At 41.5% G+C, this 23,162-nt stretch overlaps 2 protein-coding genes across 3 annotated transcripts; both read left to right on the top strand.

Moving 5' to 3' along the window:
- The first annotated feature begins 1,093 nt into the window (after positions 1-1,093).
- On the top strand, positions 1,094-18,792 carry col8a1a (collagen, type VIII, alpha 1a). Its single transcript, XM_033614756.2, has 3 exons — positions 1,094-1,196; positions 14,806-15,106; positions 15,322-18,792. Exons 2-3 carry the CDS (start codon positions 14,815-14,817, stop codon positions 17,265-17,267), a joined length of 2,238 nt encoding a protein of 745 aa, XP_033470647.2. The 5' UTR covers positions 1,094-1,196; positions 14,806-14,814; the 3' UTR covers positions 17,268-18,792.
- Positions 18,793-20,192: 1,400 nt separating this feature from the next.
- jagn1a (jagunal homolog 1a) lies at positions 20,193-23,147 on the top strand. 2 transcript variants are annotated; one of them, XM_033617038.2, is made up of 3 exons: positions 20,193-20,286; positions 21,379-21,482; positions 21,595-23,147. In XM_033617038.2, exons 2-3 carry the CDS (start codon positions 21,394-21,396, stop codon positions 22,055-22,057), a joined length of 552 nt encoding a protein of 183 aa, XP_033472929.1. In that variant the 5' UTR covers positions 20,193-20,286; positions 21,379-21,393; the 3' UTR covers positions 22,058-23,147. The 2 variants fall into 2 exon arrangements, with proteins under 2 accessions (XP_033472929.1, XP_033472930.1); XM_033617039.2 differs by having other exon boundaries at positions 20,206-20,286; positions 21,382-21,482.
- Positions 23,148-23,162: the final 15 nt, after the last annotated feature.

Here is a 23,162-nt window from a genome sequence, read left to right as displayed (position 1 = left end):
GACTTTTGCCTCCTCAACTTGCGTTGTTGTCCCCCTGACACCATCAGGCGCCATTACACAGTGACGGCACCCAACCATGTATCATGCCGACATGAAAGGACAGCTTTTTTCATTGATGTCCGACAGGGAAGTCACTGCCCAAGCACCAGTATTCAATGGCTTCGAAACTAGACTGGGTTGTATCGGCTAAAATACTATGCATAATTATGTAAAATAGCTACATAAAGTACTTTGTGTAGTTATGTCAAGTCCGCAAAGTCACGTCCCTACGTTGGCTTTTGGTTTTACACTAATAGCGGTCTCCTGGTTGAAAGTCCATGTTTGTTTGACCCATCTAACACATCTCCCAACAGCTTACGTGCCATAGACTTAAAATAATGGACGTAGCTACCACGACGTCACACATTTGTTTGTGGACTCCTGTTTTGAAGCCTCGAGTTCAGGAATTACGGTCATGGCCATCTTGTTTTTTTGGAGCCACAAGTGGACATCACAAATTCCCCATCGGGGAGTTAAAGTGTTAAAGTAACAGCAGTGTCATTATCTGGAAAATAAATGTCTTCAGTTCACACTTCTGAATATGCACACACATTTCTATATGTAAAGCTAATGTCTGTGATGCACAAGTGTTCAAATGCTATAAATATAATATAGTCTGGATCCTGAGTGTGTGTGTGTGTGTGTGTGTGTGTGTGTGTGTGTGTGTGTGCATCCTCGGCTGTTTCCCACTTGTTTCCCAGGTGTGTGCCAGGACAGGTGATCTTTAACAGCCAGCTCGGGCTCGTCTGGGCTCATACAGACGAATAATGACTTCCTTTTTTACTGCACACAGTGGCCCGCAGATCTCACCATTAATGAGGGAAACATTCCTGTTTATCATTGTCATCCACCGTGGGCACTCAGCGGGGGGATGTGAGCATGTTTTGCCGCTATAAATTATGGCATAACTTTTTTTGGGGAGGTTATATTTACTCTTGGTCAAGTCTCCATCCCTCCCTTCCTCTCTGTCTCTCTCTGTGTATCCCACCCACCAGAGTGGCTCCACCCTCTAGCAGATATAAGCTGTGTCCACAAGGTGTGCGTCTGTTATGAGCACATATCCCAGGGTTCCCTCTGTGTGGTTGTCTGTCTGCCTGCTATTCTGTCTGTTAGTCTGACTGCAGTGATTATATCCCCGTAAACGGCCACTCACAAAGGTAAGCATTGTCCTATTCTCCTTTTAACATGTGTTTCATTTGATTTTTTATCTCCTTTAGCAGGTAAATTGTGTGAATTGCGCAAGTATTTTCTTGTGCATCTGCATGAAATTTGCCTTTAATGAAGAGTTTGTGTGTTCTGTGAGTTGTTGCACTGCATACTATGCATCCAATACATCTTCTAATTAGTTAACTTAGAGTTTGCTTTTTGTCAGAAATTCATAGTGAAAATGAATTATTAGGACTTCAGCTCTGATTAAAGCTTTAAACTGAGGCTCTCATTTAAATATATCACGATAAATGTTAAATTGAAAACAAAAGATAAATGTTCATGACTCTTTATCGTTGATATTTTTAGTCCAAATTATTTGCATGTTTTAATTCCTGTTTGTCACAAAAAATAAATGTCACTGGTGGCTGTTCTGGGGGATCTGCAAGGCCTCAGGAATATGCCCTTTAGCTATGCAGTCAGCATCATTCCTGCACATCATCATCCTCCAGAGAAGCAGGCAGAACAGCTCCAGGATAAGCTAGCATGGTGTTTCCCAGGCTGCTGCATCCCTACAGTAATTAGTTTGCTTTCTCCCAAGCTCCAGAGAGCCAAAGTATGTGTTGTGCATCCATCTGTGAGAGAAATGTTTTGTGTGCATGTGTGCGTGTGTGCAGAGAGCTGGAGCCAAACTGTCAGATGCATGTGATGGAGTTAAGAGCAGCAGTTTGGTGAGAAGAGACTGTAGAGCAAACACAGTCTTTGGCTCTGAGCAGCTCTGTCTCACTGGAATTTGCTTAGTAATGCTCTGGTAAAGTGGGATTTGTACTGGTTTTCAGAACAGTCTCCAGTCATTCACGTGGTTCTGCCTTACAAATCAAAGGCCGCAGTTCTTTAGCTGCATGAAAATGAATGAGAACAATGTAAGGAAAGATATTTTGGATCCATTTTAAAATTGGCATCAACACAGATCTGCAGGTGTTCTGAGAAAATCACGATAAAATGTTTTTTGGTGCTTTGTTAGGATGCAGATCTAATCTTTTTCTCTTGTTTGATTGTTAATATGTAGTTTTGTCCTTGTTGATTTGATCTGTGTGCATGACGCTGAGGGACCTGCAGTGAAATACACTTTATATTGAGTGCAAGTAAAAAAAAAAATCAAGTTTCTAATAGCTTTCGGTATTCCTCACCTAATTAAAAATTCTTCTTTTCTTCACACACTTTCTTTCTTTCCTCTTGCCTTTCGCTTCTTCCTTTATTAATCAATATTGCATTGCATCGTGGGTATAAAATCAGTGTATTGCCCCTGCAGTGACCTCCTTGTGTGTAAAGGGCGACAGAAGACATATAGCTGCTCCTGTGCACAAAGAGTAACCTTTCGAATGGAGTGTGTGTTTGTATTTGTCTGTGTGCACATACAACAGTTTATCCTCCTGTACACATCATTCTGCAAACTTCAGGAATGCACCGCACAAAAAGGACAAAAGGACCCAATGCAAAGCAAGAATAATGGTATGGTGCAGGACAGGAGTAAACACTTTGGTCATTTAGCTGCACAGCTGTGGCACCGTGTGTGTGTGTGTGTGTGTGTGTGTGTGAGTGGTGTAGCCGTGCTCCTCTGGATTGTCTACGAGGTTTGTTTGAGCGAGGACGTTTGCAGCGTGACTTGAAGAGGTGTTAATTTTACGAGGTGTGCTTTGTGATAAAAGCTGTGTTTAGGGCGCCGAGGAGCTGCAAATGTTTTTTCCCCTCTCGCTGAGAAACCACAACGTCAGTGCACTTACCAAGATTGAGTGCACAGGCACAGCTGGCTTAAGAATAAATTTGTAAATGGTTTGCGGTGCAGGGAGGAAGGCAGAGTGGTTTGCCAAACATGTTCAGCAGGATTTAAATGGTAGCTTTTGGTCAGGCTGCAGAAGGAGGAACTCAAAGACCTAATTTAGCCGAATAATAGAATAGTTTAATGGCTTAGTGCTTCTGTAATGCTTTTTTTTCTATATATGCAAGCATCAAGCCCAAGGAAAGTAAATGCATATGCATGTGTGCTCATGTACAAACAGTTAAACACCTTATTTAGTGTGAAATCTTTGCCCAGAATGTAATCGTTACTAGTTGGCCTCTCACAAATCATCACCCCTGGACTTTTCTGTAGTGCCTGTCCCTGCTCTGTTAGCAAGGTAGTTTTAAGAGACACAGAAATCTGCGAGGTCACCGAGTGCCTGAGGTCAGTGCACCAGGAGAAAAAGGGCCAGAAAGGGCAAAAAGACAGACTTGAGGCAGAGGGTGAAGACGGTGCAGAACAGACATCGCTCTGTTCACACAGAGACACAGGAAGAAAGGGAGACGGCGAGGAGAGAGTCGTCTGTATCTGACAGAAGGGAGAGAATAGACAGATGTGTCTGGAGATGAGGAGACACAGAGCTGATATTTCCATCTCAGTCCAACGTATGAGAGGAGAGATTAAATAGAGAAGCGCTTTTGAGGAAGAATGTTGGCTGTCTTGTCCCATCAGCTGAGCTCTGTCACTGTTTGTCCAAGAGCCAGATTTTGTGCTCAGTGTGTGTGTGTGTGTGTGTGTGTGTGTGTGTGTGTGTGTGCTTGAGGACTATAAATCCAGGACACCAGAGACAGGTGTGTTTCCATGACTGAGGAATCAGCCAGCAGCAGCTCCCCCACATTTTTTGTATCTCTTATGTTATTCCTGTCCAGCATTGCTGGGTGTTGATGTGTATGATGCAAATTGCAACAGCTTAAAAAGAGATGTGTAACTTTTACATTAATCTTACCATGTTGGGCTTCAGTGCTACTAGTGTTTTTTTTTAATTCTTTCATTCCCACATCATCAAATGCAGACGCTTTGGGTTGGTAGTCAGACTGAACCACCAACTCAGAGTGAAGAAATTTGATGACCTGGGAATGAGACATGGCAGCATGTTGCAGTGGTTAACATTGTTGCCCCACAGCAAGAGGGTTACTGATTTGAACCCCGGGTTGGGGGAGCCCCTCTGTGTGGAGCTTGCATGTTCTCCCTGTGTCAGCGCAGGTTTTCCCCAGGTACTCCGGCTTCCTCCCACAGTACCAAGACATGCAAGTTAGGTTAATCGGTGACTTTGAATAGGCCCTAGGTGTGAATGTGAGCGTAAATGGTTGTTTGCCTAGAGTGGCGACCTCTCCAGGGTGTACCCCGCTCCTCAGCTGATATAGGCTCCAGGAAAATGAATGAATGTATGAGAATGAGACCCAACAATCAACTATACTCTCCAGAGTTACATACAGCACATTTAACAAACAGTGACAATATGATTGCAGGCAATCCAGACTCCAGAAAATATGTCCGTATTGTATGTTTCTGCAAACCACATTGCATACATTACATTATCTGTACATTATTATCATTATCTATACATACAGGGCCCATTTTCAGCCCCTTTGTCCATTGGTTCAATAATGGCCCCATGCCAGTTGCCTACATGGATGGGTTTGCCCAAATGGGCCATGCATGGGTTATGCTTGGGCTACCTGGGTACAAGTTGGCATGAGCCCAACATGGAGATCTTATCTCCAGCCCACTTGGGTAAAATCAACCATGTGGGCAATTGGCATGGGGCCATTATTGAACCTGTGGACAGTCCCATAAAGGGCCCATTTTTCAGCCCATTTACTATCCACATGAGCCCCATATGCAAATGTTGTCTGGGTCTCTTTGCCTAATTCCAGTGACTGAGAAACCCAAGCTTGCCACATTATAATTTAATGATAAAACAATGTTGTAAAATGTGCACTTAATGTTTTTAGGCTCATATGACATAGACAACAACAAAATAGATATGTTAAACTGACATTAAATTCCTGTTAGACAAGGGTCATGTGACACACTGGTTTTGTGTCTGGTGTACCAAAAACCTTTATGTTACAGTATTGTACTAAACTAAAAGTTTTGAGTGCAAGCTGTTAAAAAAAAAAAAAACTCACTTTAGAAACATTGATATGATGCATATGAAACATGTAAATGTAACATATGTTTGGTTTGCAGAAACATACAATACCAACATTTTCTTCCTAAACCCGACTGAGCTGTTTGCAGGCTGCCCCCTTTCCCTGTAACAGCAGTATCTTTTTCATCAGATATACAATCCCCCAACTTTGACCCTTGACACTAAAGCCAAGCTACATTCAGACTTGAACTCAGAATTACTCAGACCTGTAGTGTGTTTGGAATATACCTCGACGTTGTAGTGAATTCCTTATTATTATGTTTGATAGAAATACTGATGCAACAACAACAAAGAAAAAGATAGATGGTAATTCTAAAGCATTTGATCTTGTGTTAATAACTTTGTTGAACTCTGACACATTTTTTAAGAGGTTTAAAAATTTGAAGTTCGAAAAGATTTCTTGTTTTTGCAGTGAGTATCCCTTTGTCATGTGTGAGCCTTACAAATGTGTCCAAATTTCTGTTTTTAATGTCCTCTCCTTACGTGCAATGGTAAATCAGAAGTAACCAGGAAGCTGAGGTTCATTTCCACACACTGCAGTTTTGATAGCCTTATTCTTTCATTACACATTTGTTCAGGGGGTTGCACAGCTGCTGCGCTTTTAATGAGATTCTGGAGATCGCAGCTTGTATAAACCGCAGTAGACAACACCTCAGCTTCCGCTGGGCGAAGGTTGACTCAGCAAGAACAACATCTTACGGACACATGATGCCCATGAGTCCTCTCACATCGCACACCTGATGGGCGATTTACTATGTTGCGTTTATTTAAAATGTCAAAAAAAAGGACATCTGGAAGTAGTCGGGGAAACAGAGGCACACATATACACAAACGGTACACATGATGTGGACAACTCTGAAGTTTGCTTATTTTTGAGACTGTCTGGGCCAGGCAGGACATGCTGAGAGCTCAGTGGTGTGTGACCAGCCACACATGATTTTGGCAGCAGATGTTAAAAAGTTAGGGTCCGAACTGCAGATATTTGTACCTCCTTGTCCCTCTAGGCTGTTGTTGCATGGTTAATGTGTGAGTGACAGAACTCATAGAAGAACTCAAGGCGATGTGGAAGTGTGAAAACAGTCAATGAATAATTACTATTTCCCTATGTTTGCTATTTTATTAGTGCAATATACATAAGATTATAAAGTTTACTGAATATTATGCCCTTGGGCAAACTTCAACCTCACTTCTGGGACCCTGTGTCTTCATATGAGGATATTGCATTTTGAGTTTATTGCACCTTGTATTTCATTCTGCTTAACTTAGTCCTGTTGACCTCATTCGTGCTGTGCGTTCCAATACCCATACCACCATACTATAGTATGCCAGAAAAAGATTTAGTATGTCCCAATGCATAGTATGTCAAATGCAGTATGCCAAACATACCAGGATGTTCTACTACATCCGGTCCGATTTTGCAGCATACAAGCCAGCATGCTTTTCTGGCTGTTCTGACCTACAATCCTCTGTGCAGCAAAGAATACATCACAGCCACTGTCAGGAGTCACAATGATGGATGGCAGCGCATTTTGGTGACTGATGACCAGTTGAGTAATAATAGGAATAATAATTGTTGAATTGAATAACATAATCAATACAACAATCAACAATAAAAGGGCATAATTATTAAATAATGATATAGAAATGTATAGCGTCTTACTTTACTATCATGATTATAATATTTTACAATCTACAATGTATGCCATAATAACTAGCTCAGTGAAGAGCAAGTTGTTTTATCTCCATGGTAACAGATGTATGAGTAAGAGGGTCAAAGTTCAGGGTATGACATTAATGAGAAAGTAGTATGTCCCTATTGTGTACATACTCCATGCAACCAACCTGGTCTCACTCCGAAGTCATCGCAATCTGGCGCTTGAGCAATGACTTGTGGCGTCAGGCACTGTCGAAAAAAGCCATCCTTTAACGTCAGCATGATACGCGGCCGGTAACGGCGCTCGGCACAAGAACAAAAGTAAAGGTCAGAGGATCCAACAAACACTTTCACCCGGGAGAGCGGTGTTCACATCCCGTAAGATGATAAAGCCAAACCCTGTTCTTTTTTCCTAAACCCAACCACATGCGTTAGTTGTTGGAGGAAAAACGACATCAATTCACGGTGTTTTAACAACATAGTGCGTCTATATTCACAGTGTGTAAATTTTCACTGACAACGGAACTGTATTTTGAAAGAGGACAATGCATGTAACAGGCAGAACTTGACACGGTGTCCCAGATCGTCAACAACCAACACAACCAGGGTACCTTTTTACATCTCTGGACATGGAAGGTCCATGACCAAACGTCAACACCCATGATCACATTTATGTGCCATCTAGTGGCAGCAAGAGCACAGTACACTCATCTATGTTGAAATAAAGATGGCGGCCATCTCCCTCAAGTCAGTCTACAGCTGATCCAGACACAAGAAGTTTACAAACTACAAAACCTGACCAAATTTTACGTTTGAAACTTGTTCCTTTATTCTTAGTAACGTTTGTAGTTTGATATGAATATGATATTGAATTGGACCAATAGTAGCAATAGGAACAAACTAAGATACTTTTTGTTTCTGACGAACATGTTTGAGGACATTGGGACTTTGTAACTGAATTATCGCAGCATTTTACACAGGCGGTGTGACAGTCTGATCCCACGGACAAAAATGACATTTCTAGATTGCAGTATGGAGCAAGGAAAATACATACAGACTTACAAAGCCAACAAATCACAAGCCTTTTAGATATGTTGCATTGAAACATTCTTTTAGGTAAAGTAAATACATAAATACATAACTGATCACTTCTCGGAAACTATTTGAACTTGTTTTTGAAAGTGATCATAAATAGGTCTCCATTGCACATGATGTTGTGTATGTATTCTTTTGTCTAAGATTTGACACACTGAATGACACATGGGTGACATCTGCCTGGCATGAAAATGTAGAACATGGCTGCTGTTCCTGTTATAAATGACTTCTTGTCAGAGAGTCATCAGTGAGGGAGCCAGATTGTTTTACACCAGCGTGTGAAAAATTAAACTGTAAATCTCACAAATGAGAGAAACAGCTCACGCCACGTTACTCACGTCATCATGACTTCTCACAGCTGTGGCACATTTATATGTGACTTCATGTCTCACGTCTGTAGGGATGACACTAGTGTTTTAAAATAAAGCTAATTGGTGTAATGCACCTCTTCATAGTCACTTTGCTTTAACTGCACCCTGCAGTGAAAACATGGGAATATGCTGCTTAATGTTTATGTCAGGTGTGTGAAAGTGGCTCGACTGTATGAACGAGTCGCTCTGGAGGTAACACTTACGTAGAATAATGTGTTGGAGAAAAGCACACCAGGTAAAGACAGGAGGTGTTTCCATCACTCTGCGGTCGCCATGACAACATCATGGTGTTGCTCTGTGACATTGAACAGACCCTTGTTGTACGGTCTCTCTGATCTGTGGTCACACGTTTTTTCAGAATATTTCCAACCCTTTAAAAACACACACACACACACACACACACACATACATATATGTATGCATCTACATGCACATACCACCACTGCTGGGTGCTTTTTCCTGGCAGTTACAAGGTTGTAAAACTTTATTTTCTTAAACCTTCTTATGCACTTGGTCATATGCTCATATTAGGAGAAATATGTACATTCTAAATAACTGATCTCAGTGCAGCTAAGACCAAAAAATATAACATAAATATTTTTAATTAATAACTATTGTGATATCACATTTTAATGATTTAAAGTTTCTGTAAATTCTGTGAGTAAGTTTTATACAAATCGTAGAAGACATGGACAACACTGATCTTATCATTTAATTTACCCCAGTGGAGAGCTCTTTGAATACTCTTGAGTATTTGTAAGAAAATCATTAATGAAAATATGTCAAAAGTGCACTTACTGCAGGCTTGTCCTCCGTCCCATCATTAATCACATTTACATAAAATAAAGATTTAAGGCTTTTTATTTCTGAAAAATGCCTAATGACAATTTTCTCTCCTACAGTGTGACCAGAACCATGATAATTTCCACTTCCACTGCAGAATAGCCACCTTGACTTGATAGGCTGTATTATCTCTTCATTATGAGGCTAACATATGTTTGTGGCCTGTTTTACAGGATTTTGTTTTTGTTATTTTTGGTCATAAATGGCTTGTTTGATAGTAAAGCTTGCTGAACCCTCGCCTAGTGTGTAGGATTTTATTGGCATCTAGTGGTGAGGTTACAAATTGCAACCAACTGAAACTTCTTTCATGTGCTAAGCATGTAGGAGAATAGTGGCCGACGCAAAAACACAGATGGTCCTGTCTAGAGCCACTGTTTGATTTGTTAATTCTGAGCTACTGCAGAAACAACATGGCAGACTCCATGGAAGAGGATCCGCTCTGTAGACATAAACGGCTCATTCTGTGGGAACGAAAACACATCAATTCTTAAGGCCAGAACACCCCAGCAGTGAATCCAGGGTGTCGAAAAATACACCCCTATTATCTTCAATATACAACCCCAGACTGGTGGTGGCAAGAGGTGAGTCAGCGTTCTGGGACACTGCACTTTGCACCACTGTCCTATTTCCAGCCTTGTCGCCCCCAGAATTAAATGCCTTCCCCCCCCACGCGTTCTTCTACATACCAGCTCCCATCGCAGCTCATTTTCTCTGCTCCTATAGCAGTTCGACTCCTCTCCTCACCATTGATGCATGAAGAGAACTCTGTTGCTGTTGCTGTCTCATGTGTGACAAAGAATGGATGAGGAGAGACTCATTGAGGTCGAGAAATATTTGCTAGCTAGCTAAATGACCCATAATCCTGTCATTATAAAGACTGTGGCCAAAATGATATTGCCTGGCGAGTCACCGCTCTGGAGATCAGCTCTTCAGGTGGGAAATCAAGTTTAATTAGGGGCTCCTTAAACATGACTTTAAAGGGATAGTGCACCCAAAAATGAAAATTCAGCCATTATCTACTCACCCATATGCTGACGGAGGCCCTGGTGAAGTTTTAGAGTCCTCACATCCTTTGCGGAGATCGGCGGGGGGAGCAGCTAGCACACCTAATGGCTGACGGCGCCCCAGACTAACGTCCAAGAACACAAAATTGAAACCACAAAGTATCTCCAACATGCTCATCCATAGTGATCCAAGCGTGCTGCAGCCCCGACATAAAAAGTTGTTTCAAAAAATGTCATATGAACTCTGTTTTTAGCCTCACTGTAGCCTGTAGCCCTGACTTCTCTGTGCTCTGCACTCACGTGTGCACGCTTGCGCGAGACCAGCGAAAGCATGAGCTTTGCTTACCCGTGTTTACATCACGTGACACGTGCACCGCAGGGAGACAACGGTAACCACAGTAGCTAAAAGATAATTTGCACTACGGTCTTTTAGCAAAGGACAGCCCAACATGTCTGAAGACTTTGAAACTGAGGAGGAACAGCATTTCTTTGTTGAGCCGTATTTGTTTGAGCCCGAGTATACGGACGGAACTCAGGCTACTGGACGAAGCAGCCGCCACAGCTCATGAGCCTCAGCCAGCCGCAGAATACCGGAGTCGAGCACTGGAAACCTGGTGGTGTAGTTGTTTCAAATGCAAAGCAATGCCAACGGATGAGGAAAGTCTTTGCTGCTCAGACTGGCAATTGGCGATGCCTGCACTTGAGAATCTGGACATCAGTATGCGGAGCACAGAGAAGCAGTCAGAGCTACAGGCTACAGTGAGGCTAAAAACAGAGTTCATATGACATTTTTCGAAACAACTTTTTATGTCGCGGCTTCAGGACACTTGGATCACTATGGATGAGCATGTTGGAGATAATTTGTGGTTTCAATTTTGTGTTCTTGGACGTTAGTCTGGGGCGCCGTCAGCCATTAGGTGTGCTAGCCATTCCCCCCGCCGATCTCCGCAAGGGATGTGAGGACTCTAAAACTTCACCAGGGCCTCCGTCGGCATATGGGTGAGTAGATAATGGCTGAATTTTCATTTTTGGGTGCACTATCCCTTTAAGCTAATGCATAGGTAGAGGAGGTACAGATCTTTCAGCAAAAGTAGTAGTAACTTTGCGTGGTCATTTGTTGACAAGCTGCAGCGCAACACGTCCAGTGTGTGCTAGGGGTGGCATACACATGACACGCCACGTCTCAGCAGCGCCAGTGTTTTTTCAGTTTTACTTTCATGTAATTAAAACTAATGAAAACATAGTTGTGAAGATACCATTTCTACTGATAGAGCCCCCTAAATCCTACACACTGGTCCTTTAATTGTACATTTAGTGACATAAGTATCACTCCAATGTATGGAGGGGCTTGGGGGCTTCTGTGCCAGAAAAGAAGCCATTAAAGTTTGACCCTTTTTCACAAAACCTCAAAGCATTTCAGGCACTTGAGACACTTCAAATAGCTTTCTTGATGGTGAGCATTTGTTTGCAAAAGTGTGTCTGAATATTTTAACGTGACAAATGTCTCAGGATCTGTGAACCTCTTTCATCTTACCTCAACAACCAGCCTCCATCTCCCAGAGGTCTTTCAGTCATACCCTACAATACAAACATACATAGTGTCACCATTTGTAAAGAATTCTAAATCAATAATATACTGATGAAAAATGTTTTAGTGGTCATACATATTAATCATTCATTCATGTAGTTCGACTTCATCTGACTGTTTTGAATCCCAGAATGATCCTCAGGCCTCCTGGCACACACTTCCATTCCTTTTAGTCTTTTAAGAGAAACAGTATATATTCTTCTCTTTCTCTTATTAGACTGGGTATATTTCCTTTTTGATCTGCTTGGGGATCTCAACACAGCCTCACACAGACAATAGAAAAGCCTTGATGCTCAGGTTTTCATGCTCAGAGATCAACTTCATTCTTGTCCATTTCCTCTCCAACTCTGTATGATCAATAGACCTCACATTGTCGATTAGGATACTGAGAACAGACCACAGCTTCCTTTGAAAAATAGGTCGAAGTTCTTGTTGGGAAAACTCATCGGCATTCCTCCGGACTCTTTGGCATGTCTGGCCTCTGTCGCTGTGGAAGCTAGGTGAGCTTCTTTCAAAGGCCAGCTCTCATCGGGGGAGACAGTGGCACAGCCATGTCAAAATCACCAGTCGACTGAGAAAAACTCAGAGGGCGGAAAAGATCCAAAGAGCCAGTGATGGAATGGACACTGAGGATGTGGTTTAGGATGTGAATTAGAAAACTACAGATGAGTTGGCTGTAATAAAAATGAGAGTGGCAGGAGATGAGTAGACTGAGACTGGGGTGGAAATGGCACGTGTAAAGAGTGACTGGAGACACTCAGAGGAGCAGATTATAGTGGGTTATTCATGGGCTGTGGAGCCAAATAAAACCCCCTTGACTTGCTCCGTTACTGACCATCTGAAGCAGAAAACTTAGCTTGGTCTGAACTGAGCAGTTGGCACACAACTCTGCTTCTTTGGAAATGTAATTGTTGGACCAGACTTCTTGTTCTGTCATGTTCTCACTTGACTTTTTGTGTCATTAATTAGAACTTTTATTTTTGTGACTCCTTTGTGTGTCAATATCTGGCTGAATGTGTTGCAATGATGCAGGAACGACAAGAATGTTCTTATTAATACCAGCAGGAGTGGTGTGCATACTACTGAGTTAACTAGGAGGTGGTAGAAATACTTAACACACTTGTAAAAAGAGAAAGAAAAAAAGGTTGTGTATAATGTGATGAATGCATGTTCAAACAGTTGTTCTCATTCTAATGTCACCACACAGACAGCAGAGCTAATTAATCATGGCACTTGTATTCAAGCATCTTTGGTTAATTGAAAGGCATCACATTTTTCTCTACTCACATTTAAAGTAATGATATATGATATAATTTAATGATACTACTTAAATATGGACATCAGGGGACGTTGAAAAGATTCTGTGAGACATTAAGTGTGGCTCCATCTTGTGGACAGCTACAGTAACTGCAGTTCATCTCAGTTTACCCAGTGAGAATGACACATTGGTATTTGTCTCGTATTCATTTTTAAATGGCTTGTAAGAGTTTACCAGACCCCATTTCAGCTTAAGCTTATGCTTAATGCACATTTTAACTTATTGTTCTCAAGCATTATGTTTTCCAATTAGGTTATAAATCACCAAAATATTAAGGGGAGACACTACAGGTGAATCGGGTAACATTTTAAACCAATAGATATCATTTTGAAGCTTCCCCAGCTGATTACTTACATTAAGACAGTTTTTTTGTATTACAAGTTTTCTGAAATTTTATGTTCAAGTATGCAAATGAAGCATTATTATTTGCATACATTCCCGGAGCACAAATCTCAGCATTGGGTAAAGCCAGGTTCAAAATTCTTGTTTCATTTTGTTGATATATTAGCATCAAACTTCCCCAGTTGGTTACTGGTATTAAGACTTTTTAATACGTTTTCTGAAATTTTATGTTTAACTATGCAAATTGTGCATTATGTTATTAAATATGCACTTTTTGCATAATTTTCCAGAACACAAATCTGAGCTAAAATAGACACCTAAATGTATTTTGGACATTTCGTTTGCACTAGTCTGAAAGTATAGTGTCCCCCCCTTAAGAACCAAACCAGTATTTGACATAAGCAATCCAATCAATAAAGATTACAAATTATGAAAATTAAGAAGTACTCTGTGTTTTAAGAAAAGTGGGCATTGTTTGTCTCAGAACTCCACATCAAATGTCAAGATTTATAACTGCCTTCATACAGTCATTTTTCTGCAACATTTGGCGGTTAGAGACATGGCCAAAAGGTTATATAGAGAAAAAAACTTTACAGAATTTTAATCTGAATGTGGTTTTGTATCAGTCTGAAGAATGTGTATCATCTCTCTGAGGAACTCCCTCAGGATCAAGTCAATCTATATTATTTCAATTATATTATATTTCTGTATTCAAGTCCATGTGATTGTTCAACTCTTGCTAAATAGAAATTTGATTAAACTGAAAAATTTAAAGCCCTTCCCTTTTGTTGCTGTTGTTGTTGACATTTTATTTGGCACTTAATATAACTTTTTATGTATTTTTTGAGGAAGTCATTGAAGGAAATGATTTTTATTATTATTATTTCTTTGTTTTTACTGCCATTTATTTCCTGTTCATCACTTTTACGATCACCTGGGTTTTTATTTGTTTGTTTTGTAATAAAAGTGACCAACATGAACACAAATACATAAAACATATGACACAGCTCTAAACAACTGGACTCATTATGGTGTTTTTAAAGAATAATAGTAATAGAATAGTAGTTAACATAAATACCAACTTTGGTTTTTTGCTAATTGCCCACATTCAACCAGCCTATTTACTGAAAGGCTGAGCAGAAGCTGACATTCTGATACACACATATTGTGCAACTGACTGAAAACACTGTTCACACCATCCTTGTGTAGCTCTCATGTCTATCCAGCAGAGGGAGACAGAGTGTGACCTCATATTACCTGCATTTTAAAAATTAGGTCACCCACTTGTCTCATGCACTCGAAGGTTCATGGTATTTTAAGAAATGCTAACCTGATTCCACACCAATGTTTGATCTACTTACTATTTTATGGGATTTAAAACTGACTTTACGTCCTCTACCTTCCACACAGGCCTTGGCCATGCCTCCCCTCCCTGCCCCCCACTTCCTGACGCTGCTACAGCTCGCAGTACTCACTTATGTGGGTGCTGGGGCATATTATGGACACAAGCAACATCCTCAGCAGTACCAGCCGATGCAGCACCTTCAACACATGGGCGTGGCCAAAGAAGGCTTCCCCCAGCAACAGTACCTCGGCAAAGAAGTGCCCTACATGCAGTATCCCCACTATAGGAAGGAGCTTCCCCAGATGCCCATGCACAAGGGCAAAGACACTGCTCGTAAAGGAGGCTATAAAGGTGGACAAGACAAAGGTGAGACAGGAAACATTTTCTACAAACAGTTCCGAGAATATACATTCAGATCTTGAACATGCAACTTCACCTGCTAAAACACAGCAAAGGCACAACAGTTTCTTTATTTTGAATATCATAATGTACATTGTGTGTGTGTGTACATCCATTCAGTTTTTTTATTATTATTTTTATTTTACAGTTTATTTCTTTAATATTTTTCTCATTCCACACAGGCCAGACAATCCCTAGTGGTGCTGAGGGAATTCCACAAGGAGAGCAAGGCCCAGCTGGACCACCTGGACCAGAGGGATCTGTAGGACCTCCTGGGCCTCCTGGACCTCCAGGGAACGGACTGCCTGGACCTGTGGGACGACCTGGACCTCCTGGTCCACCAGGAGGGCCTGGAGTAGGAAAACCAGGTTTGCCTGGAATGCCAGGCAAGCCAGGAGCAAATGGGGAGGCTGGACCACAAGGAGAAATGGGCCCTAGAGGTGAAGAAGGGCCAGCTGGGCAGCCAGGGTCTCAGGGTCCCCCAGGACCCCCTGGGCTACCAGGAATAGGTAAACCAGGGGTACAGGGATTACCAGGCCAACCAGGGCCCAAAGGAGAGCCAGGTCACAAAGGTCTGCCAGGACTACCAGGATTACCAGGACCCAAGGGAGACAAAGGGATGGGCCTGCCAGGACAACCTGGTCACAAAGGGCTTCCAGGGCCCCCAGGACCTGCTGGCCCAAGAGGGCTGCCTGGATTTGGAAAACCTGGGTTGAATGGGGCACCAGGGCCACAAGGATCACCAGGAGAGAAAGGACATCCTGGAGAGGTAGGACCAGCAGGCCCACCTGGTGAAGGAGGACCGCCTGGACCACCAGGTCTACCTGGTCAAGGAAAGCCAGGTCAAAATGGCCTGCCAGGACAACCAGGCATGCCAGGTGGGAAAGGTCATCCAGGACCACCAGGTTTGCCAGGAAAGCCAGGACTACCTGGATTTGGTAAACCAGGGCTCCCAGGACCAAAGGGTGATAAAGGTATGGGTGGGCCACCTGGACTTCCAGGTCCAAAAGGAGATAAGGGCCACGGTGGACTACCTGGTATGCTTGGACCCCCTGGACCAAATGGTCCACCAGGTCCTCCAGGCCCTATGGGAACCCCAGGGGGTTTAGGTGCACCTGGTCCTAAAGGAGACTGTGGAGAAGTAGGACCTAAGGGGCTTGATGGAGCCCAGGGTGAGCCTGGTGCCACTGGGATACCTGGTAAGGATGGCCTGCCTGGGGAGAGTGGGGAGCCAGGACCAAGAGGTCCACCAGGACCAAGTGGTACCAAAGGAGACACTGGGCACAAAGGTCTACCTGGTAACCCTGGTCCTCAAGGACTTCCCGGGCCAAAAGGACAAGGTGGATTACCTGGTGAAGTGGGACCTCAAGGTCCTAAAGGAGTCCCTGGAATGGATGGCACAGCAGGACCAATCGGGCCTCCTGGTCTTCCAGGGACAAAAGGAGAGAGAGGTCTACCTGGTCCATCAGGCATTGCAGGTGAGGGTAATCCAGGTCTTCCTGGCCCCATAGGACCCCCAGGGAAAGAGGGCTCATCAGGACCCCCTGGACAACCAGGTCTACCTGGCCCTCCTGGACCACCAGGCCCACCTGGAGCATCTGGTCTGTCTCCTGACATGGCAGGAGTGCTCTCTGAGATGGGCCCAGCACTAGATGGTGTTAAGGCTGGTGGTTATGGTAAGAAGGGCAAGTATGGAGGTAACGGGGCAGAAGTAATGGGGGCCAGTGGGTTGGAAATGCCAGCATTCACAGCAGTAATAACGACTCCCTTCCCACCTGTGGGCTCTCCAGTCATCTTTGACAAGCTCCTGTACAACGGTCGCCAAAACTACAACCCTGACACAGGAATCTTCACCTGTGACTTGCCTGGCATTTATTACTTTGCCTACCATGTTCACTGCAAAGGAGCTAACGTGTGGGTGGCTCTGATGAGGAACAATGAGCCAGTGATGTACACGTATGACGAATACAAAAAGGGTTTCCTAGATCAAGCATCAGGGAGTGCAGTACTACCTCTACAACCTGGGGACACTGTTTACATTCAGCTGCCCTCAGATCAGGCCTCAGGACTTTATGCTGGGCAGTACGTTCACTCCTCCTTCTCTGGGTATTTGTTATATCCGATGTAAAACCACAAACTGCAGGGAGAGAGGCTTTAGTGAGAACAAAGTGGGAGCATATTTTGTATAATATGAAACATGATCATAATTCACTTTAGAGCAGAGATGAGAGGAAAAATCTGAAGTCTGTATGTACAGCGGCTTTTATATTGTATAGCCTTATATCGCTGTAATAGGTAGGATAAAGATGTTTTCTTTAACAGCTTTGAATATATGAATGTATAAAAAGGCATTCAAGAACACTTTAAAGATGGCCACAGACGTGTTTTCATACAGAAGAGTGCCAAAAACCAATAAAAGTGCAATTTATACAAACATATGTAGGGAACATGTGAAGAGTACGCAAAAAAGAAGATAACACCAACAGCAGTGTCAAACTTTGTCCCTGCACCTCTTCAAAACTGGCAGCTACCCCATGTGGTGAAGAATGTGAAATACACTCGCAAACATGACGGCATGTTCATGTTTGTCAGACATTTCAATTTTTGCATTTTTACCTTTGTACAAATAAGTTTGGGTTTCTCTCTTGACAATAGCAAGCGTGTAAAATGACCTCGTGTGAGTTTTGGTAGAAGGTGAACTGTGTACACCCTAATTCTGATTTTCAATGGATAATTTTCTCAAGCTCCCATGTGGACTACCCAAAAAATAATTAACTGAAGGCCTTACACACACAAGGGACAGCTGGTATAGGTCGTAAACCATTAATTGCATTTAATGTGATCACTTGTAGGCGCAAAAATAAAAATACAAGGTCTAATTACATAATCACACACATGTTATATGACAATTGCTCCCATGAGTGAGATTCAAAGAGTAAGAATGTAATATTAATTTTATGTTTTAATGTTTGTTATAGGTTTATGGATGTAAAGAAAACGTTTTGTACAAAAATGCAATGTCAAACAAACACACCATTTTGCCCTGAACTATGAAAACCACTCTTAATGCTATAATAAACATGACATCACAATATAAAGAAGAGCCAACACTCATCGGCATCTCTGTCGCTAACTGAACTGAAGTATTATACAATTATAAGTTACACACGGGTAACATCAGAAAGCACAGACCCTGCTTACAAACACATACAGTTGTAGAGATGTAACTACAATACAATGCTTTCAGTCAGGGATTAAGAGATAAGAGATAATGACTGCATTAAGTTTCATTTCAAAGCAAAATCATTTTTGATGTAAAATACAACTAAATGTGTTCTTACTTACTCCAGCATAAAAACAAAATTAAGTTCCCCAGCATCTTTGGTGAGCTACATTTTGGTATGTATGTGGGGAATATCATATAAATTTAGATTAGAAAGTCAGTCAAAATAAGTATTAGATGTCACAGTAATTCATAACAACGGTTATGTCAATAATTTATTACATTATCTGCCGATCACCTACATGCAATGACATGGACGTAAAGCATGACAATGTTTAAAGGAAAATAAATGTATATTTCTCATTTTAACAATAGTGCTAATATTGTTGTAACCAAAGATCTATGTCTTAATGTTTCACGTTTGTTATTATTGCTCATGTTTTTTTTTTCTAAATAAAAATTGTTTAATTTAAAAAACACTGTTGCTGACATCTCTATTTCTAAGATCAAAGAAAGTAAAATTAACACTTATGTCTGGAGCTGGTATATCAATTTAAAACTTTGTGGTTGATCTCACTGTGAGGGATTATCGAGGAGAAACTGTAAAAAGATCAGTTACTGAAAATTGTGGACAGGACTGTTGGGTGACACCTGTCCAGGTTGACACTTCCAAGTGTGAGTTTCTCATCTCAAATTACCTGCAACCTGTTAAATTGGTTGGAGAACTGGACACCAGCATCATTGGGACATGAGGTAAGACAATATAAGATAGGCTAAGGGCAGAACGTGTCACAAAACACCTGTTTGTTTGGTCACTTGGACTGATGAATGTTTGAGGCCATCATGATGATCACGTTATCACTCATAGGGTAGTAACTAATTAAAGCATTTTTGCACATCAAGAATCTGCACAGATGCACCAGTTTTCTTAAGGACAACTGGGATCATAATACACATATTGCCCTTTTACAAACTCTTGCTACAGAGTACAATTCTGTCAGATAAAATATCTATTAAAGAGGAAGACCACCTAAATTAAGAATTCAAATATGTTATTTTCATGGCCTAGGAAAGTTCAATCAATATTTTTGAACATGAGCTACTTTCTCTCAAAGCCAGAAACCAGAGAAGTTATGTCTCAAACTTGTGATGTCATTATATATAAACCCTGTAAACTAACCCTGTACCCACAAAATGGTTTTCTTTTTTACACTCAAATGAGCTCTATTCTATTGTTGTGTTCTTGATTTGGAAACACATTTTTACCATGTACGTAGATCATTCACCTGTGCTTTTCTATTGCTTGCGATATATAAAGTCCTGATGTAGGATTCTGCTTCCCTTTTAAAGGTACAGACAGAGGGTTTGGTTTTTAATACCTTCCATTTATGGATATAAAACTTGGCCAGCAATATGATGAGATTACACAAAAAAAACTCCTGTTCTAGGTCTTTCTTATAACTTCTAAGCCCAAAACAGTACGTCCCTAAAACAAAGTACAAAAGCATCATAGATGTAGTCCAGAACGAATGAGAGACAATCTCTGGGTGCATGTTAAAGTGCATATGGTGTCAATTTCCTTCTTGAACATGACAAAAAATCACTTGACAGGGTAAAAGCGATGAATGAACTCAAAGAAATCTCTTCAACTTTACAAACCAGTAGATATGTTTTAGAAAGATACCATATTTTCCCAGCAAACGCCCTGAACATGCTTATTCCAGGTTGCTGTTACATATGGGACTGAATGAGCATCACTGTCACCCTGCTGGGAGGAGAGATGCTGATGCTGCGGTGGGAGTGGACTTCCTGTTAGCGACTGAGGTTGTGCGCATGCGCTGAGCGGGTGGTAACATCTGTCACATCTTTTGTTTGGACAGATTCATTCAAGAAGCTCAGCTAAACGGTACGGAAATACGCAACGGTAAGCATTATAAGGAAGATAAACTTGATATGGTGTACAATCTGCTGATAATAACACGACGCATGTCCCAGCAAGCTTGTGACGTAGTTACGTTCTCCTAACTAGATGTGTTTACAGGTAATGCTGAATAAGGTTAGCTAGCATCTGCTGCTAACGTGCTAGCCTGCTTCATATCGCCCTAACAGCCAAATTAATCCGCCTGAAATCACTCACTTTAAATTAAATAGCTGGTAGTACCTTTGTGATTGAATTAAACAATGTTCTGGCTTATATTAGTTTAATTCATATCATTTTTTTACTCGTTTTTCTCTTCTTTGTAGTAGCATCTTCTTTTAGTTGTTACACCTGCCTCATGTCCAGTCTCATATTGTGATAAGAGCAGGATAACAATGTGCAGTGATGTGTCTAGGGCTTAACCAAATAGCTGATTTACTACAGCTATTTTGCTAAATGATTAATTGTTTGAGTCATTTTCAAGCAAAAAGTAGAACATTACTCAACAGGATTTGCTGATTTTCTCTTTTAAGTGATAGTAAATCAAACACATCTGAGTATCTTGAATATGTTTGGCTTTGGATGCTGCCAAAACAAAGAATTTGAAACATCACTTAGGGTTTAGGAAATTGTGATGGGCATTTTCCACTATTTCTGAGCATACTATACACCAGTGGTTCCCAAGTGGTCCAGCCACAGGGTCCAGATTTCTCCTCAGTCATTAGTTCAAGGTCTACACAGTTTAACTCATTCAGTATCATACTTGCATTTGGCCATGTCTCAAGCTAGTTTTCTGTCTCTGTCAAGTAGCTGTCTGTTAGTCACTCACTCTGCAGCAGGAAACAGCACTTCAAGATAAAAGTTCTATGATGGAAATTTGCTGTACCTGAAAATAAAGTGTGTTTTTCACAAACTTGTAATGTTGTGAGTCACTTCCGGTCCATTCAGAATGGACCCGTGACGCACCTTTTGACCTCGACCCACCAGTTGGGAGCCACTGCTATAGACCAAATAGATAAATCATTAGAATAATAAAGTTAGTTGCAGCTCTACTTCTGTCAAGTTTGGCTCTGAATTCGAATTTGTGTTGTGTATCAGAAGGTTTGCCTCAACATGACATCACGCGTTGGTCTCAGAGCTGCTGGTGCCAATGGAAGTGTGTACAGACACAAAGAGAGGGTGGCCCCATCTTACCAAATGAGGCAAGTAACTTTGATCTGATACTGATCATTAAAAATGAAGTTATCTCCGACTAGCAACAATATCAACAAGGAACGCTAACACACCTTTGTTTATCTGTTATCTGTTTTACAGTGCCTCCCTGAAGTCAGAGGTGCGCAAGTTAAACCTGGTCCACCTTCTCCTCTGGCTTCTGGTGGCGGCACAGGTGACTGTCAGCCACTTAAACCTGGTGTCACATGACACAGTATCCATGCCGTACCAGTGGGAGTACCCCTACCTGCTCAGCCTCCTCCCTCTGCTCTGCAGCAGCTTGTCACTGCCAAAGAACAATATCAGTTACCTGGTCATATCCATGATCAGTGCAGGGTTGTTCTCCGTGGCGCCTCTCATTTATGGTGGAATGGAGATGTTTCCTGTGGCGCAGCAGCTCTACCGCCACGGAAAGGCCTACCGCTTCATTTTTGGCTTCTCTGCAGTGACTGTTATGTACCTCATCATGGTGGTTGCTGTTCAAGTGCACGCCTGGCAGTTATATTACATGAAAAAGCTGTTAGACTCATGGTTTGACGCTACTCAGGAGAAGAAGCAGAAATAATGGTGTGAAGAAAGCTGTGACTGGGCAAAACTGTTTTTATCTTAATTTATTTACAAGTTATGCATCTTAATCATGTCTATTTATTTAGTCATTATCATGTAATATTGTACCTTAGACACCAGTGTTCCCTGACATTTATATGTAAAACGGAGTGAGATGAACAATTTATGCAGGAACCTGGATTTTCTTGTCATCGTTATTTATTTAAAGCAGATTAAAGTGTTTTGCACACAAGCAGGAGTGGCATCAAAGCAACATCAACAAACATGGCAGCATTCAAGGACATCCTTGTTATCTCTCAAAAAATGATTTGAGAACATGAGCTGCCCCCTCTCAAAGCCAAAAACCTTAGAAGTAAGTTTCGAGCTTGTGATGTCACAGGGTATCAAGTCTGGAGCTGCTCCATAGATAATAAATAGGAGTCTAATTTTTGTGGACCCACAGGATGTTTGTTTTGTTTTGTCATATCCAAATGTGCATTATTCTATTGTAGTGTTCTCAGCTCTGAACCTGAGAATATACCGATATACTTAGAACATTCCCCTGGGTGCTCTCAGTGTCATCTGTAACATCTTCATCATTTATTGTCTATGGAGCATCACAGAATTGAGATTTAGTTCTCTAGTTTTTGGATTTGGGGGCGAATTTTTCATTTCTACTAATATATTTGGACTGTCTTAGACCATAGGAATAACATGCATGAATTTTGAAAATGGGTGAAGCTCCCCTCTTAGATTCAGGCTTCCTCCAGTGATGCTCATGAAATATGTATGAAAGAAATATAGTGCAAGTTAAAATAAGGGATAGGAGATACAAAGAAATAGAAACGTAAAATATGAATATATACTGTTTGTGTTAAATGATTTAGCTTCTGCTGCAGATGTGCTGATGCTGCCTCCTTCATTAAGTCTACCTCTCACTATGTCCTCTTTTACCCCACAGAATTAATTTAAGCCATTAAAAAAGAAAGGTGGTAATTTAAATATCTGCCTGTACTGTTCTGTTTTCAGGTATTCTCATTCGCTATCATAAAGCAAGTGTACCTGCATAGAACATGCATTGTAAACCAAATAAAAAATAAGATGAATACTCTTCAACTTGCCAC

This window comes from Epinephelus lanceolatus, chromosome 14, assembly GCF_041903045.1.
Source record: "Epinephelus lanceolatus isolate andai-2023 chromosome 14, ASM4190304v1, whole genome shotgun sequence".
NCBI lineage: Eukaryota > Metazoa > Chordata > Actinopteri > Perciformes > Serranidae > Epinephelus > Epinephelus lanceolatus.
Note: the sequence above shows the minus strand (reverse complement) of the source record. Positions and strands in the feature narration are given on the sequence as shown.

Excerpts from the sequence above, each read along its gene's own strand:
- col8a1a (XM_033614756.2), top strand. The coding sequence starts at position 14,815 with ATGCCTCCCCTCCCTGCCCCCCACTTCCTGACGCTGCTACAGCTCGCA. Across the intron at positions 15,107-15,321 it reads TAAAGGTGGACAAGACAAAG|GCCAGACAATCCCTAGTGGT; the intron begins GTGAGACAGGAA and ends CATTCCACACAG.
- jagn1a (XM_033617038.2), top strand. The coding sequence starts at position 21,394 with ATGACATCACGCGTTGGTCTCAGAGCTGCTGGTGCCAATGGAAGTGTG. Across the intron at positions 21,483-21,594 it reads GCCCCATCTTACCAAATGAG|TGCCTCCCTGAAGTCAGAGG; the intron begins GCAAGTAACTTT and ends TCTGTTTTACAG.